The 18,876-nt window shown below is 37.1% G+C and overlaps 1 protein-coding gene across 1 annotated transcript; it reads left to right on the top strand.

Annotated features, from left to right (window-relative positions):
* Positions 1–657: 657 nt before the first annotated feature.
* LOC103608452 (putative PGM5-like protein 2) lies at positions 658–18,392 on the top strand (the record flags this gene model as incomplete). Its single annotated transcript, XM_008592877.1, is given in 6 exon segments — positions 658–735; positions 2,464–2,626; positions 9,553–9,699; positions 12,679–12,804; positions 17,342–17,532; positions 18,234–18,392. Coding segments are annotated over 6 exon segments (864 nt in total), but the record flags the coding sequence as incomplete, so codon positions are not given.
* Positions 18,393–18,876: the final 484 nt, after the last annotated feature.

Raw genomic sequence — 18,876 nt, 5'->3', positions numbered from 1 at the left:
TACTTTTCCCCTTTTAAAGATCATTTCTTTAAGAGTAATTGTGAAAAACAGGAAAGATACAAAATTATGAATAAAAGTTACAAATATTTTTCAGATTCTTGACTCTCCAAACTTACTACTTAAGGAAAGTGACTGAATTGTATTCATTGCTAAATCTGCAGGGCCTTCTATATTGCATGTTCCATGGTAGGCACCCAATAAAATTAGTTGAATGACTACACAAATTTTAACAAGAGCATATGGAAAATAATTTATCATGGCTCTGGCTAATAACTGAGTGTAATTATTGTCTTTTGTGTTTCCTGTCTTGATAAATGGCACCCCTAGCCATAAAGCTATTAAAGGTCGAAAGCCAGGAGTTATTCTTGAGTCCTTTTCTCACTGCTCCTGTATTAGTTATTTATTACTGTGTAAGAAATTACCACAAAACTTAATGGCTTAAAACAGCAACACATCCATATTATTTCTGGGAGACAGGAGATGGGTTGTTCTGGCTAGGGGATTCTCATGAGGTCACATTCAAATGCTGGCTGGGTTTTGTCATATGATGGTGTGGCAGTGGCTGGAGCATCCATAGCAGGATGGCTCACTCTGTGGCTGGCAAGTTGGTGCTGGCTGCTGGGGGAGGCCCTGGTTCCTCTCCACATGGGACTCTACATGGGGCTCCTTGAGTGTCTTTATGACATGGTGGCTGGTTTTTCCCAGAATGATAGTCCAAGAGAGCAAGGTGGAAGAGTCAGTGTCACTTATGGCTTCCCCCTGGAAGCTACACACTATCACTCTGTAACATTACACTGATCACCCAGATCTGAACTATTCCATGTGGGAGGGGACTGCACAAAGGCACAAGTGCTGAGCGGCAGGGACCACTGGGAGCCATTTGGGAGGCTGGCTACCGTAGTGCCTCTATCCCATATTTCATTCCACCTGCATGTTATGTTCATTCTCCTTCCAAAAACATCTCAAATTGAATAACTTCTCTTCATTTGTACAGCCTCTAGCCTAGTCCAAGACACTATGAACACTCACCTCTGACGACCTCCCATCTGATCTTCCTCCTTCTGCTCTTGTTCCTCTTCAAGGTGTTTTTCACAGAGCAGCCACTCATTATTCATTTATCTTTTCTCATTAATTAGCCCAGCAAATATTTATCACGCACTCACTACATGCCAGGTTTGTTCTACGGTCTTGGGATATAGCAGTGAAAAAAAACAGTTTTGGGGGCTTATATATAGTAGGGAGATAAACAAATAATGTAGAAAATGTTAAGTGGTAATATGTGTAATTCAGAAAATTCTAGCATATAATATATATATATATTTCCTTGGCTGTGGGTTGCATTAGCATTCCTCAGATGAATTATCTGAGAAGAGAGGAAGGGATCTTGTTAAAATACAGATTTTTATTTGGTAGGTTTTGGGTGGGCCTTGAGCATCTGTATTTCTGTCAAGCTGCTGGTTCTTTGAGTTACGAGGGGGTTTGATCACCAAGCTTGGCTGAACATTGTAATCACTTGTGGAGCTTTAAAAACTACTAATAACTATATCTCACCCCCCAGAGACTGCAATATAATTAGTCTGGGATACAGTCTAAGTACTGGGATATTTAAAAGCTTCCTAAGTGATTCCGATTGGTAGAAACATTTGAGCACCACCGGATTGGGTGAGATTGAAACTTATTTTAAAATGAAGCATAGCGAATAATGCTCTTCAGGGCCATAGAGCAGACTTTTTAAACAGTCAGTTTTGTATCTATGGAAAGAGTCTGGCAACAGCCATGAATGACCTCCAGATCTCCATTTAGCATGACTATATAATTTCTCCAATGTCCCCAGCACATGCTGTCACTTAGCAGCAGAAATAGAATCTCTGCCTTTAGAAGAGCAGTCATTCCTGAAGAATACAGTTAAAATAGGCCAGCTGATAATGCAGTTGCAGTAAATCAGGTCTCCTTGCTGTGTGAGCTTGTTCAGAGGCAGAGAAAGCACGGCAAGCACAGAAGCACTCCATTTCTTTTTTCTTGTAATTTCAAGCATGTTTGTGGGCATAGTTTGAGTCAGTACCAAACTAAGAATTATCATATTGTACTCCATAAATATATACAATTATCATGGGCCAATTAAGAAAAAAAAATTAAAAAGAAAAAAACCCCAGAGCTTCTTGTGTGTGTCAAGCTAACCCCTTGGTCATCAAAAGCAGGTGTTTTAAACTACTGAAGATTTATGAGGCATATCATATTGATAGGTTAATAACTAACTACTCAATATGGATGCCCCAAATGGTCTTGGAGACATTGGGCAGGAAAGACAATGCCAGAGCTCACCCTCTCTTCCTCTCCTTAACCCAAAGCCCACTCAATTCCTTTTGTGAGTGATTGACTGTATGTTAATGGAGCCTGAGGCACTTTCCTGTTGAAATACCTTCAATCCCATGCAACTGGATTTTTTTTTTCTGGATGGTCTAGATTGGAAGACTGATTATTGGACAGAATGGCATCTTGTCGACACCTGCGGTTTCTTGCATTATCAGGAAGATCAAGGCAGCAGGTGGAATCATCCTCACAGCCAGCCACTGCCCCGGAGGACCAGGGGGAGAGTTTGGAGTCAAGTTTAATGTTGCCAATGGAGGTATGTGGTTCAGATTATGCCTTAATAATCATGATTTCTTTCCTTTGGGGTTAACATAGTCTTACAGTGACCCTCCAATGGTAGACAAGCAAGGCCGAGAGGAAATAGCTTAGAAAAATCCAGCAAGGTGCCCAAGGGGATAGGACAAAGAGGTGGCATCAAAGGCTCTTGAGCCCATTTGGCTGGTCTCCCGATCTGCTGTACCCCTCACACAGTGACGCAGTTGAAGAGTTGATGCTTATCTGATATGGAAGGACTCTGGATCTTAAAGTTGAAACATATCTTGAAGGTCATGTAGACCATTCCCCTCATCTTGCAGATGAACAAATTGAAGTCCTGAGAGACTGAATTACTGCTGAGGGTCACATGATTGCTCAGGGTCAGACAAATGATTTGTAGCCTAAGACCTGGACTCTCTCTTTCTTACAGTGTTCACTTTCTGTCATTGAACTGCACAGAATTACTTCACTTTCTCTTATATTTACAGAAATTTAAATTTGGAGGTCCTAGTGGTGGATGGGATATATGTATAGGGGTGAATTTCTTTAAAAAATTGAACATGAAGTAGGGAGAATAACAAATGGGCACCATGTATCCATTACCTTGTTTTTCCATTTTGCTTATCTTTTTTTTCCCCCTGAAGAATTTAAAGGCAAACTGCATCATGGATACATTTCATACACAAAATACAAAATAATGTATGCATCTCTTAAAAAGAAAGGCGCATTCCTGCATAACTACATAAAACACCAAACAAAAATAACTACTAATTCTCTAATACCATTGGAAACCTAATACATAGTTGAATTTTACCAGTGATCCCCAAAATATTATTTGTAGGTGTTTTATTCAAACCAGGAGGCATCCCAGAACCATGTATTTGGTTAAGTCTCTTAAATCTCTTTTAACCTAGAACACTGAGTCTGCATGTGTGTGGGGGGTAGCTAAATTTTAACTGATGACAGTTACTATTATGAATTATTCCTGGTCCAAGGCAAAACAATGCATTCTGAAGGGAAAGTTTATCATCTCTCTGTCCTTGTAGTCATTTTGCACATTATCCAAACAAGAAACTTCATTCATGTTGAGTGTTAAAAACAACAACAACATGGTAACCATAGAGCAGAAAACGACAGGTACACAAATGAGAAGAAAAAAGAATCAAAGCTTAACACATCAGAAAATTACCAAATGTAGATAACAAGAGAGAAACAAAAGAAGTATAAAACAATCAGAAAACAATTAGCAAAATTGCAGGAGTTAATAAACTTTCTCTTTGGAATGCACTGTTTTGCCTCGGACCAGAAATAATTCATAACAGCAATGAATTACTGATTAATTTGTAATAGTCCCTTATGATCCTTTTCATTTTTGAGTCATTTGTTGTAATGTTTCCACCTTCGTTTCTGATTTTACTGATTTGATTCTTCTTCTTCTTTTTTTTTTTTTCTTAATCTAGAGAGGGGTTTGTCAATTTTATTTCTTAAACTCTTGGCTTTATTGATTTTTTTCTATAGTCTGTCTGTTCTCTGTTTGATTTATTTCTGTTCTGATCTTTATTATTTCCTTCTGTAAATTTGGGTTTCATTTGTTCTTTTTTGTCTAGGTCCTTTGGTCATAATGTTAGGTTATTTATTGGAATCTTTCTTCTTTTTTAACATAGGCATTTATTGCTATAAACTTCCCTGTTAGAACTGCTTTTGCTGCATTCCATAGGTTTTGATGTGTTGGGTTTCTATTATCATTTGTCTCAATATATTTTAAATTTTCCCTTTGATTTCTTTTTGACCCTTTGGTTGTTCAGATGGACGTTGTTTAATTTACACATATTTGTAAATTTTCCAAGATTCCTCCTGTTATTGATTTCTAGTTTCATACTGTTGTGATTGGAAACAATACAAGATATGATTTCAATCTTCTTCCTGAAATCTTTAAGATTTTATGCCAACAAATTGAATAACCTAGAGGAAATGAATAAATTCCTAGAAAAATATAACCTACTGAGATTGAATCAGGAAGAAATAGAAAGCTTGAAGAAACCAATAACAAATAAAGAGATTAAAGTTGAAATTAAAAACCTTCCAACATAGATGAACCATAAACCAGGTATTTTCATGGCAGAACTCTGCTATACATTCTAAGAAGAATTATTACCAATACTTTTTAACTCTTCAAAAAAAAAATAAAAGCTAGAGGAATTCTTCCAAACACATTTTAGGAGGCCAGCATCACCTTGATTCCTAAGCCAGACAAAGATACTGCAAGAAAAGAAAACTACAGGCCATGCTCCCGATGAACATTGATGCAAAAATTATCAATAAAATATTAGCAAGTGGAATTCAACACATCAAAAAGATTACACATCGTGACCAAGTGTTCATGGATCAGAAAATTTAATATTGTTAACATGACCATACCATCCAAAGAAATATACAGATTTGATGCAATCCCTTTTGAAATTCCAGTGGCATTTTTCACAGAAATAGAAAAAAAAGTCCTCAGATTTGTATGAGATTGCAAAGAAAACTGAATAACCAAAGTAATACTGAGAAAGAAAAACAAAGTTGGAGGCATCACATGTCCTAATTTAAAATGATATTACAAAGCTATAGTAATCAAAACAGTATGGTACTGGCATAAAAACAGAAACATATATCAATGGAACAGAATAGGTAGCCCAGAAATAAAGTCAAACATACCATATTGTCAACCAGTTTTTGAAAAGGACAAATAGGGACACAAGAGGACACAATAGGGAAAGTGTAGTTTCTTCAATAAATGGTGCTGGGAAAACTGGATTTCCACATGCAAAAAATTAAAATAGGACCCTTATGTTACATCATTCACAAAAATCAATTCAAAATGGATTAAAAAATCTAAATGCAAGCCCTGAAACCATAAAACTTGTAGAAGAGAACATAGGAAAAAAGCTCCCTGACATTGGCCTTGGCAATGATTTTTTTTCACATCACACCAAAATCTCAGGCTACAAAAGCAAAAATAAATAAATGGGACTATGTCAAATGACAAAGCTTCTGCACTGCAGAGGAAATAACAAAATGAAAAGGCAACCTACAGACTGGGAAAAATATCTGCAAACCACATATCTGATAATGGGTTAATATCCAAAATTTATAAAGAGCTCTTAAAATTCATTGCTGAAAAGCAAAGAACCTGATTAAAAAATGGACAAAGGACCTGGGCAGACATTTCTTCAAAGAAGACATGAAAATGGCTAACAGATATATGGAAAGATGTGCTCAACATCACTAATCATCAGGGAAATGCAAATTAAAATCACTAAGAGATACCACCTTATAACTTTTTGTATACCCATTTTATAGGCTAAATTACAGGAGGTTATGAGACTCAGTCATACCTTGAGTGGGTGGCAGGGATTGAATTTATCACTCAGCTTTTAACTATGTTGAAAATCCTTCCTCTAACATTTAATTAATTATTCATGTTTGCATCTCTTGTCATCATTAATGAAATTAACAATCCTAGTGGCACAAAGAGATTCAGTTGGTTTCTTCCTGCTCAAAATAGAATAAGTTTTACCATAACATTCTTCTTCTGAAGTTGCAGGCATTCATCTCTTCTGATTATGAGTCATGCAGGTACATCTTATCGAATAAGACTGAGTGTTGATAGAATTAGTAGGCACATCCAGGGAAATGGGACACATTTGAAGCTTTTAATGAATTAAAGACTGAGTGTTGATAGAATTAGTAGGCACATCCAGGGAAATGGGACACATTTGAAGCTTTGTTGCTTTTTAAATATGTTTAGAGGACAGGGCCATTCTGAGTATGTTTTTAAGTAGAGGAGAAATGCTGGTGGTAAGGAGAAATGAAAAACAATGGTAAACATACTGATTTTTGAATACTTACAATGTCCTGGAACCATGCTCAGCACTTTTCACACATCACCCCATTTATTCCTCATAACAACCTGATGAAGTCACCGAGGAATAAAACGGTTTAAAAAGTTTGACAAGTATCACACAATTAGTAAATTGTGGAGCTAATTAAGAACCTAGATTCCAGGAAAGGAGAAGAATATTCAAGTAAGGAGGCAAAGATGGGCAAAGAAGCAACATTGAGAGGTATAAAATGAAAATTTTAAGAAATACTTGCCTATATCTGCCCCCAAAAAGTATGAAGAAAGAATGTTTGCTAAGATAATGGGGCAAGAATAGAGAAAGGACTTGGGATAAATGGAGATGCTTTATAAAAGGTACTCTGGGAAATTTGTTGAGGATTCTTGAAAAGTTGTGAGGACCAAGATGAGGTAAAGCACCTTCATCCTTAGGGGGAGCCAGCTTGTGATTTTAATTTTGTGACTGCCTCCATCAATGCATGGGAGTTTGGGAATGGTAACGATGGGAACATATGATACCTGTGTCCTGAGATTGGGGAATGGCTCTCTGGGCATTGCAGAGCATCAAGAGGGCTAGTAGTTGTTAAGAGTGTCCAAGTTGACATTAGACTGTGAGGTTTCAAATCCAGCCTCTGTGATGTGACCTTGGTTCAGCTTCTTCATCTTTTACAATTTCAGTTTCCCCATTTGGAAAATGAGGTTAATAATTCTTCATCTGCTTTGTTGAGCACTCCCTTCCATATAAAGTGTAAAATGTGGTATATGTTAAGTTTCAGTGAATGTTGGCTTGTGTTATTGTGCCCACAAGGCATGGCTCAAACAGTGAACCACAGGGTCCTGTTAGAATAAGAGACCAATGAACCTAGAATAGACTGGTGGCCCAGTGTCAATCAAGTGGTGACAGGCATCAGTATACAAGTGAGAAGCAGGCTCAGAGTCAGATAGATGGAAGATGAGGAATTTGTGGAGAAAACTCGAATTTGATATTTTTGAAAGAACAATTTCAAGAGACAATAATATTTAAGGTATCACAGTGCCAGACAGTGATTAAAGGAAATGAAGAGGAAGATCATTAGCATGGAAAATGTCAAGGAACTTGGAGATTATCAAAGAATTTGGAAATTGTTGATGAACTCTGACGTTCATCAATGTGGATGGTTGAGGGGCAGCACGGACAATTACAAGGTGCTTCAAAAGGTTTGTGGAAAAATAGAACTGAGAGATGGTATGAATCTTTCCATGATCCTTTAAATTAATTAATTATTATTATTTTTTTATATCTGGCCAGTACAAGGATCCATAAACTTTTTGAAGTACCCTTGTACCTAGTGTGCTAGAACTTGCTTTACTTTTGTAAACCAGTGTGTTTTGATATTAAAACCGAGAAACTTCTTTAAAATGATGGACACAGCCAAAGAACATAGTGCCTGGGGTGCAGGGGGTATTGGGGGATATTCAAGCATTCTCTAATCTGCAAAGTATAAAAATGCAAAAACTAAACAAGACTACTTATTAAGTTTCATGAAAGGTAAAAAGTGACAAGGAGTGAATAAAAAGGGCAATGTTTATTTCTTTAAGTTCTTCTCTGTTCCTATACAACAAAACAATTGTTGGTAAGGGCCGACCCCATGGCTCACTCGGGAGAGTGCGGCGCTCCTGCCATGGGTTCGGATCCTACATAGGGATGGCTGGTGCGCTTACTGGCTGAGTGCGGTGCGGGCGACACCAAGCCAAGGGTTGCGATCCCCTTACCGGTCACAAAAAAAAAAAACAATTGTTGATAAAATCTACGAGGCTGCCTTATCACTCACATACTGGAATGAAGCTGTTGCTGTTCCTTTTTATGAGCATTTGTTGGGAGACAGTAAGAGTGCTACACTCTAAGGCAGTGCTGCTCAATAGAAATATATCGTGTCACATATACAACTTAAAGTTTTTTAGTAGCCACATAAAAAAAAGTAAAAAGAAACAAGTGAAATTAATAACATATTTGATTTAACCCACTATAACCCAAAATATTATCATTTCAACATGTTATCAATATAAAAATTATTAATGTGATCGACTACATTTTTTTACTAAGTGTTCAACATTTGGTGTGCACAATTACAGCACATGTCAGTTTGAGCACATGACAGTCATATTTCAAGTTCTCAACAGACCAAATGTGGCTGGTGACTATTGTATTGGAGAGTGGGCTCTAAAGATTGGAATATAAAAAAAAAAAAAAAGTCAAGAAACAATTTCTGGTTAGTAGAAAGTTACAATATACTTGGCAAGGAATAGTCATACACAAAGTATCTATCTATCTTTATGTTTTAGATCTTTTAATCTATTTGTTTATATTTCTCAACCTTGTTGCAAAAAATACCTAAAGTGTCTTGCATTAAGAGATACACATTAAAAAGAAAAGAAAATGGAAAGGAGAACAATTACTGTTTTTATGTTTAATTCATTTAAAATTTGTTACTTCTTAATTATCAACTTGCCTTCTGAGAAAATGCATCAAATTTTTAGTTAAGCTTCATTTAAAAAACTTTGGAGTGACCAGAGACTATGAGTTGGTGAAAGTAATTAATTTATCCTGTTAATCTCGCATCTCAGCTAGGCAGCTGAGATGGGAGTAGAAATCATATTTTCTTTTCCTAGGTGCACTTGGGAAGCTGCAGTTTAAATCTGGAATCCCTCACTTCTGTCAAATGCATATTCTGTTTGTGTCTCATATCCTGAAAAAAGCTGATTACATAATCAGGTCTCCCTGGCAGGTGTGAATCTATTTTTAGAGAAGATGTATCATTGCTTAGAAGTGGACTAAAACAAACAAACATGTGGGTTACTAATCTGCTTAGAACAGGTGAGGCTGACCACATTTCCCCTAGTGGATGAATATGTCCTAAGAAATATTGAGGCTAATTGAATTCAGAACCCTTGTTCATTGTTTAGAGAACAAACGAATCTTCCTCCTGCCTGGTGGAAGAGGATGGTAATATTTCTCTGATGGAAATTCCTGAGACTTTTTTGAAAATGTGTTTTTCAAATTTTAGGTCCAGCACCAGATGTCGTCTCAGACAAAATCTATCAGATCAGCAAAACAATTGAGGAATACGCCATATGTCCTGATCTTCGAATCGACCTGTCTCGACTTGGAAGACAGGAATTTGACCTTGAAAACAAATTCAAACCATTCAGAGGTACTAGAGAGATTACATTTTGAAGAAGTCAGAATAACTCCAGGTGTGGGGGTGACTGTGGTTTCTGTAGGAGAGTGCATGCATGGAAATTGTTGAATTATCAGTCTCAGGGGTGACTCTTGATAAATAGGTGGAAACTGAATACAATGCAGAGAGAAATGACAATGGTCATAGTATTCAGAACTGGAAACCTTTAAAAATCACTTCCCAAACTCTATATCATCTTCAACATAGGAAAAGTTTTATGGTTGACTGTATTACAGCATTTGAAGAATAGGCTGTGAATTGCTGAAACTTACTGACTTTCTAAACAATTAAGGTGAAGATGCTGGAATATCTCAGATAATTAAGAAGAGACCTAGCAAGTCAACGGGGTTATTACATTTCCCATAGAAGGTAGGAATTTCTTTTCCAAGCCAGAACCATGCAGTTCACCTTAATTTAAGATGCAAGTATTGATCATCTACTCTATACCATACCCTGTATTAGATTTTACAAAGGAATTCAATAAGCACCAAATGTATTTAGGCAAGTGGTGCAAGAACTAAAGTATAAAATTTGCAAAAATATTATCTTATATTGTAGAGTGAATAAAACTTCTAAAGTACTCAGAGCATAACTTTTTATTTAAAGATTATTTTTGGACCATATAACAACATTAATACCATTTATAGGCACGTAATTTTATCTTATTGCTTTTTCCTAGAAGATATACAAGTAGCAAGAGAACTAACACATCTTCTTTTGTGCTCCTATAAGCTTGAATACGGTTGGTGTTCTGATGGTATCCTTATGTCCTAAGTAATTTAACTTAACTTAAAAGATGAAATACCTGATTCATGGCCACATGATATTTTAGGGACACAGTGTTGGGCCAATGCTACCAAATCTTTATTGAAAAGTCTGGAGTCAATCGTTTGCTTAGCTAATGAGCAGAAATTTATTGAAAGCCATGCACCACTCCCTACAAGCACTAGTGCCTGCTTTTGTTAGTCCAGTGGGAGGCATGCACATACATGTGTGTGCACATGCATGGAATGGCCAGAGAGCTAAAGGCAGGGAGAAGATGCAGTGTTGAACAAAATCATTTAAATATGCTCGATTACATATGTTTGGAAGGACTGGGCTATAAGATATCAGAAAAATCTGGCATTACCATCAGGAAAAAGTTATCTTTATTTATTTATTTTTTTGTTTGTTTGTTTGTTTGTTTTTGGTATCTTCACAAATTTTGTAGTTGTCTAAGAGACCCAAATCTTTGGTGATTTTAGATTCATGACCATTGCTGCAGCCACATTGCTAGTGGTATGAATTTTCTGAAATGATACTGATGCCAGGAGTGGATGAAGGGATTTCTGGCTCCCAAGAAGAATTTGGAGATAATTGTTTAGGACCATTTATGTGCTGTATTCTTGTGGTTCCAAGTGTTGAGCAAGGCTTGAGATAATTGGAAACAAATCAGTCCTTGGCATTTTACTTTAAAGTATCAAGATCATGAACTGTTTTATGTGAACTCTCAATTTTCAATGACTTCTCCTTGCTTCTTTGTTTTTCACATTTGTGTTTGGTACTATGTATTAGCTGCTTTAAATAGCAAATGTATTTAGGCAAGTGGTTCAATAATTGAAGAGCTAGAATGAAATTGCCGTAAGTCTTATCCTATATTGTAGAGTGAGTAAAACTTCTAAAGTACACAGGACATAACTTTTTATTTTATAGATTAATTTTTTTATTGTGATATAATATGCATAACATAATTTACATAGCATCAAATTTACCATTTTAACCATTTTTAGGTGTACAGTTTATATGGATTCATTTTTGGTTATTTTATAGATTAATATGTCCCTCTCATGTCAAAAGATAATTATTTTATTATTATATTCGTGTTCCTTAAAAAGTAATGACATTATATTTAAATGGATACACATACTACAGTGATCTAAGTGTAAGGAAATATTTTTAGATGTGTATTTGACCAGATGAAGGGATAATATTATATCACATATTAAAATCTCATCCATTAAATATTGCACCGAAATTTACTGAAAATTATCAAAGGTGGATTGTTATTATCTTCAGTGCAGGTTTAAATATTTCAGGGTTCTGAAGTAGTATGTATTTGAAAAATTTGTAAAACAATATAAAAAATTTTCAAAATTTAATTATGAATTGGGCTCCTGAACTAATTTTAGTGCCTATGGAGTCAAATATTTACTATTTCCAGGAGAAGTACTTTGTGAGCATTAATTAGTTACTGATTGCCAAGTTTGAAAAATGTAACATTAGTCGTAATCTAGTTTTTTTGAATGTCAAATAAATGGAAAAGATTTGTTTTGAATTCCTAGTCACTGGTGATACCAGACACTGGAGAGCATTTGTCTTTAATAAGGATTTCTAAATATTTGGCATTCATCTGGACACTGGGTACTAGATTGGACATGAGAGAGATTTCATGCAAACTCAGGAGTATATCCTTCATCACCAATTCCACACTAAGATCTGGTAGGCACAATGGCATTTGGAAAATAGGGGTCACTGCTGAGGTCACTCCTTGATTTGTTTCACACCATCTGAGTCATTCTTTGGCCAGCCCCCACAGGAAAGGCAACTGGATGTGCCAGGATGCCTCTCAGCATTGAGATGTGTGCATGTTTTGAGACAGAGGTGGCAGAAAGAAGGTGGAGGCAGGGGTAACCGGGCACATTTCTATCTTATTCTTGTGGTTGATTTTTCACTTGCAAAGAAATATTTATAACTTGATATTATTTACACCTATTGATCATTTGAAAAGTTTGTAGCATCTTGATTGTGCCTTGATTTGCAATTTTGTCTACAAATGGACACTTCACTTCCCACATAATGTGTGGGATTATGATGTGATTGTGATCAGAATTTCATGCTATTCGGGTACTGATTGTGTTTTATGCTTCCAAGTATCTTTCCTGAGTACAGACACTGACATTTCTCTGTCTTTAGTGGAGATAGTGGACCCAGTGGATATCTATCTCAACCTCCTTCGGACCATCTTTGACTTTAATGCCATCAAGAGTTTGCTCACTGGGCCAGGCCAACTGAAGATCCGCGTTGATGCAATGCATGGAGGTAAGCTCATGGTTTTCTACAAATCAGTGGGCAGGAAATGTTGGGGAGACCTCTACACATGATGGGTTTCTGAGATTATAAGGAAGGTTGCATTAATAGATATTCACACAACATCCGTATGTTCAGATATTTGGAATGTTCTGGAAAGCTTCAAGACTCTAATTTCTCTCTTTGGTTATGAATAAAAACAAAAGTTGAACAAATGAGTTTGAAGCTATGCCTGTGAGAGTGTGGGGTGGGTAGAATAGTCATTCATTTATTTACTGTTTGGTCACAGTAGTGCATGCCATGGTTTCTTTTCTTTTTCTTTTTTTTCTGTTTTTGTTTTTTGGTCATTGATTTTCTATTTACATTTATTTCCTCACCACTTTTTAAAGAAGTAATATTGTTTTATTTATTTATTTTTAAAGATGCTATATTTTTAACAGTCAAGTAGTTCAAAGTTTATTATTTAAAAAATCTACCTCCAATGCCCTCCTTCCCCTAATATCCTACTTTCCAGAGTCAACCTTTGTCAACAATTTTAGCTATTTCTTTTAGTATTTATCTCCTTATCACTAAATACCATGAATATACATTTCCTTGCTGATTTTTCAGTTGTGAGGATTACTGACTTCATACTATGGAAGGTGAAATTGTAGCTCTTTTTCACTCTCTCCACCCACCAAATCCAAACATATTTCCCTAAATTAAAAAAAAATCAGTATTCTGTATTTACATTATTACAACCCTACTAAGCCCTGCAACAAACCATATATTTCCTTTGTAGCACACCTTTTTTATTTCCTTGGGATAAGTAATTATCTTGTTTTCTCTTTGCTTAGTTTTTGTTAAATGTATTTACTGTTATTAGCCCCCAAACTCTCCCCTGGTGTCTAAATCTTCTCTCACTTCATTTTCCTGGAGACCTCTGATCTGCCCCTCTCTGCCCTGGTTGTTTCTGCTCTTGTCCTGGAATCTCCACTTATCATCATTGTAGTAATTTTCTTTACCCTTCTTTTATATTCAATTTCCTGTTTCCTTGTTCCTTTTCCTTCCACTTTCTTTATTTACTCCTATATTTTGGAGGAACACATTCTCTAGGAGTTCAGTGAGAGAAAGCTCACAGTGGGTAAATATTTTGTCACTGCATATCTAAAATATCTTTTTTCTGTGCTCTCTCTTGATTGACGTTTGTCTGAATATAGAAATTCAAGTTGGATATTAGTTTCCTTTAGAAGTGTGAGGGCATTGCTCCACTGTCTTATAGCCATTAGCTGGAATTTTTCTTGAATTACTTCTTGGATGATTTCCTCTCTTTCTATTTCCTTTCTTTCCAGAGTGGCTGTTGTTTAGATATTGGCCCTGTTGGACTGATCCTTTAATTATCCTATTCTTCCCTTATTCGTCCCTCAATTTTTCATCTCTTCATTTTGTTCTGCTTTCTGGGATATTTCCTCAACTTTATCTTCTAGTCCTTCCATTAAGCTTTTAAGTTCCACTATCATTTTTCAAATATCCCCAAACATTTTATTTTTGTTTTCCAAATATTCTTTTTTTAAAAAAATAGCATCCTAGTCATGTTTCATGGGTGCCATATCTTTAAAAGTCAGATTTACTGAGATGTAATTTATATACAGTAAAACTCACTCATTGTAGGTATACAGTCTGATGAGGGTTGACAAACATATGCAGTCAGGTAACCACTATCACAAGATATAGAATATTTCCATCACTCCAAGAAGTTCCTTTTGGCCCTTTGTAGCCAAACTCCTCCCCCAAGCCTCTGGCAACCACTTATCTGCTTTCTGTCCCCATAGTTTTGCCTTTTCTAGAAAGCCATATAAATGGAAGCATACAATATGCAGTCTTTTACTTCAGACCTCTTTCACTTAGCATGTTTTTGAGATAAATTCACAACATTGCATGTATCATGTAGTTGTTCCTTGTTACTGCTGAGTAGTATTCCGTTGTATTGAGGTACCACGGTTTGTTTATCCATCCTCTGGTTGAGAAAAATTAGCCTCCTCCTCCCCCTCCCACCAGTTTATGTTTTTGAGATAAATTCACAACATTGCATGTATCATGTAGTTGTTCCTTGTTACTGCTGAGTAGTATTCTGTTGTATTGAGGTACCATGGTTTGTTTATCCATCCTCTGGTTGAGAAAAATTAGCCTCCTCCTCCCCCTCCCACCAGTTTTTGGCTATTACAAATAAAGCTGCTATAAACATTCATGAACAAGTCTTTATGGGGCACATATGTTTTCATTTGTCTTGGGTAAATACCTGAGTGGGATTGCTGAGTCATATGATAAATACATGCTTAACTGCATCAAAAATTGCCAAAATGTTTTCCAAAATAGCTGACCCATTTACACCACCAGCAATGCATGAGGGTCCAGTTTCTCTGCATCCTTGCTAGCACATGGTATTGCCAGTCTTTTCCATTTTAGCCATTTTACTCTATTTTGTTAATCTCTATTAAAATATTACTGATATTTTCTAGAAAGTTTTCTTCTCCCTGTATAATTTATATTTCCTCCAGGTTTCTTTTTACTCTTTGTTTGTTTTAGCCTCACATTAAGTGCATTCCTCAAAATTTTGGTGATCCTTGGCTGTCTGCAAGGCACTAAAAATTCTATTGGGGGGCCGGCCCGGTGGCGCACTGCTACAGTGCACCGCTTGGGAGCGCGGTGGCGCTCCCGCCTAAATACATGCTTAACTGCATCAAAAATTGCCAAAATGTTTTCCAAAATAGCTGACCCATTTACACCACTAGCAATGCATGAAGGTCCAGTTTCTCTGCATCCTTGCTAGCACATGGTATTTAGCCAGTCTTTTCCATTTTAGCCATTTTACTCTATTTTGTTAATCTCTATTAAAATATTACTGATATTTTCTAGAAAGTTTTATTCTCCCTGTATAATTTATATTTCCTCCAGGTTTCTTTTTACTCTTTGTTTGTTTTAGACTCACATTAAGTGCATTCCTCAAAATTTTGGTGATCCTTGGCTGTCTGCGAGGCACTAAAAATTCTATTGGGACTCTGAGCCCATTTTCTGAGCCCAGGAAAGTCCAAAGTCTGTCATCCATGGACTTTAAGGGCTTCTGGTTGGGCTGCTTTATTCTTTCCTGCTGGGCTGATCGTATTTCCCAGAAAAAGATATTTCAGTTTTTTCTCTTAGCATTCTGTGGCCTAGAGGGAAGATAGCTTTTCTTTCCAAATAATTTGAGTAATATTTCTGGGTCATATTTCCCAGAAAAAGATATTTCAGTTTTTTCTCTTAGCTTTCTGTGGCCTAGAGGGAAGATAGCTTTTCTTTCCAAATAATTTGAGTAATATTTCTGGGTCTGAGCATCATTGCCTGGCTTGTACTATATGTCCATCTCCAAATCAATCACTCTGGCTGGGGGGTGGAGGACACTAATCAGGCAGATCTAGGTTACCTCCTTAGCTTTAGGGAAAGTGGGATTTAGCCATTTCAAGACCATATGAACTGAGATGGGGAAGGGAGTGGTTTTCCAAAAGAAACTCAAACTGCTGCTCAAGAGGAATGGGAAAGGGCAGGCAAAATCAAGAGATGTTTAGTGTTTGAAGATTGTGTTGTACTGGCGGAAACTAAATGAAAAGCAACATTCTACATACATTTCAGCTAGCAGGATTATATGCTGGTCCCCAAATGTTCCTTATGTTCCACCTCAGACCCTGTTCCCTTGCTCCTAATGTTCCTTCCACTTGGATGGCCTCCCCATTCCCCACCTCTGTCCAATTTATGTGCTTCCTTCAAGTCCCCCCAAATGATGCTTTCTCCTTGAAGCCTTACTTGTGGTCATTGCTTCTGTTAAGCCTTTGGATTTAATTATTTCATGAATGTGTACTGACTGGCCCCTCTTTTTTAGTCTTACCACTACAGTCACTCATTTGTAGATTTGACTCATCACATGACTAGGTTAAGAGCACAGTAATGTAGGAACTATGTTTTGCATCCCTTCAGTATAATCCCTTCAGTTCCTAACACAGGAGGTCCATGTTAGGCACTCCATAAATGTTCATTGAACTGGAAAATACTATTCCTTAGTATTTATTTTGTGAGATGTGCTTAGTTTTATATGATTCAGTGGTTTACAGTATTTAATTATACATTTGGCATAGTTCAAACAATTACAGAGACAAAGTACATTGCTAAAGCCCTTTAGTGCTTTTGCATATATTCAGCTAAAGCTTTTAATACGTGAAAAGCAACAGACAATAAATCATTATTATGTAGTTGATTTTTTTTCTGGCAACATCTTAGAAACATTTTGAGAGAAAAATTTTGTGTAACTAGATTATTGAATATATCTTCTATATGCCTAAAACAGTCTCTGGCACATAGTAAATACTCAATAAATAGTTGAAGTGACCATTACTCTATGTTGTGTCTCGAAAAAGCCTGTAGAATTTATGTTTTTTTGTGAGGGGTGCTATTAAATGGTATTTCTTGTTCTTGCCAGAACAAAATAACCCTGGGGGCAGGATTCTGCAAGTATATCACATTGCTGTGTATCTCTTTTTAGTTATGGGACCGTACGTGAGAAAAGTTCTGTGTGATGAGCTGGGGGCCCCAGCCAATTCTGCAATAAACTGTGTTCCCCTGGAAGACTTTGGAGGGCAGCATCCTGACCCAAACCTGACATATGCAACAACCCTTTTGGAAGCCATGAAAGGAGGAGAATACGGGTTTGGAGCTGCATTTGATGCTGATGGGGTAAGTAGAAAAGTTTTCTGCCTGCTGACCCTCTTACCATAGAATGAGCCAAGTGTTGGAAACCAGAGAGTCAACGAACATATCTGGAGCTAACATGTATGGGGCATGTGTACTGTAATTGGCTCTGCATCTACTCTTCTGTTCAATGGCTAAATATTACAGTTAAATATCCATTATTTTTCTTAGTTTCAGATTAGCAGTGTGTTATAAAAAGGTTGTTTCTTTTTTAAAAAATTCATGCAATACATCTCTATTTACAGCTGGTTTCATTGAAAGCACCATGTTAAGGAACCAGCTGTTTCAGCAATAACCCCTGTTCTATATAACGTTTGGGAGGAAAGAAGGAATTAGTATATGGAGGCTACAAAAGCATGGGATAGTCATCCACATTTTAGCAGGTGAAACACATTCCTAGCTGTGCCAAGATTCTGCGCCATAGGGTTAGAGTGCATCCTTATAACCCCAAGGTTATGGGCTTGGATTCCCTTACTGGCCAGCTGCAAAAAAAAAAAAAAAAGATTCTGGGCCTTTGCTATTCAGGGATTTAGAAAAAGGTTTCCCATGCTCTTGTTGGCCTTATTCACGTTAAATTAGGTTGTTTAAATATAAGACGGCAGTAAAGTGGCTTGTGCTGATTACGTGAATGGCTTGCTAGCAACAGATGTTTCTGTCTGATCATTTCCTGACATTCCTTCCCACAGGACCGTTACATGATCCTCGGCCAAAATGGCTTCTTTGTGAGCCCTTCCGACTCCCTGGCCGTTATTGCTGCCAACCTCTCTTGCATTCCGTATTTCCGTCAGATAGGGGTCCGAGGGTTTGGGAGGAGTATGCCAACCAGCACGGCCCTGGACAGGTAAGCAAGGATGTCCCCATGAAAAACCTTTCGGTAGACCTCTGCTGTCAATGTCCTCTTTGTTGGTAGCTGACACTCACTCCCCCCTACTCCACAGGGAACTGGTTGGAAGCGTGGGACCTTAGGGACATGGTGAGTGCGTCGGGTAGGAGCTGGAGCGTCAGCTGGCCTGAGCTTGGTTCCTGCTTCTGCCTCTTATTATCTGCGGGAGCTTGGGAGACTTATTTTGTTCTCTGTGCCTCAGGTTTCTTATCTGTAAAAAGGAGATGATAGCAGTATCCTCCTTTCCCGGATTGGTGTTGAATGAGGTGATGCCTGTAAAACATTTCACAGAGTTCCTGGCACATAGTAAATACTTCATCAATGTTTAGTAATAAAACTTATTAAATCTGAAAGTATATATAAGAGTGAGGCGGAAAGAGCATGGGGTTTGAGGTCAGATCTACCAAGTTCAGATGCTAGTTTGTGCCCTTATCAGCTCTGTAAAA

Source organism: Galeopterus variegatus, unplaced genomic scaffold (genome assembly GCF_000696425.1).
Source record: "Galeopterus variegatus unplaced genomic scaffold, G_variegatus-3.0.2 Scaffold8424, whole genome shotgun sequence".
Classification (NCBI taxonomy): Eukaryota; Metazoa; Chordata; class Mammalia; order Dermoptera; family Cynocephalidae; genus Galeopterus; species Galeopterus variegatus.
This window is presented reverse-complemented; position numbering and strand designations above follow the sequence as displayed.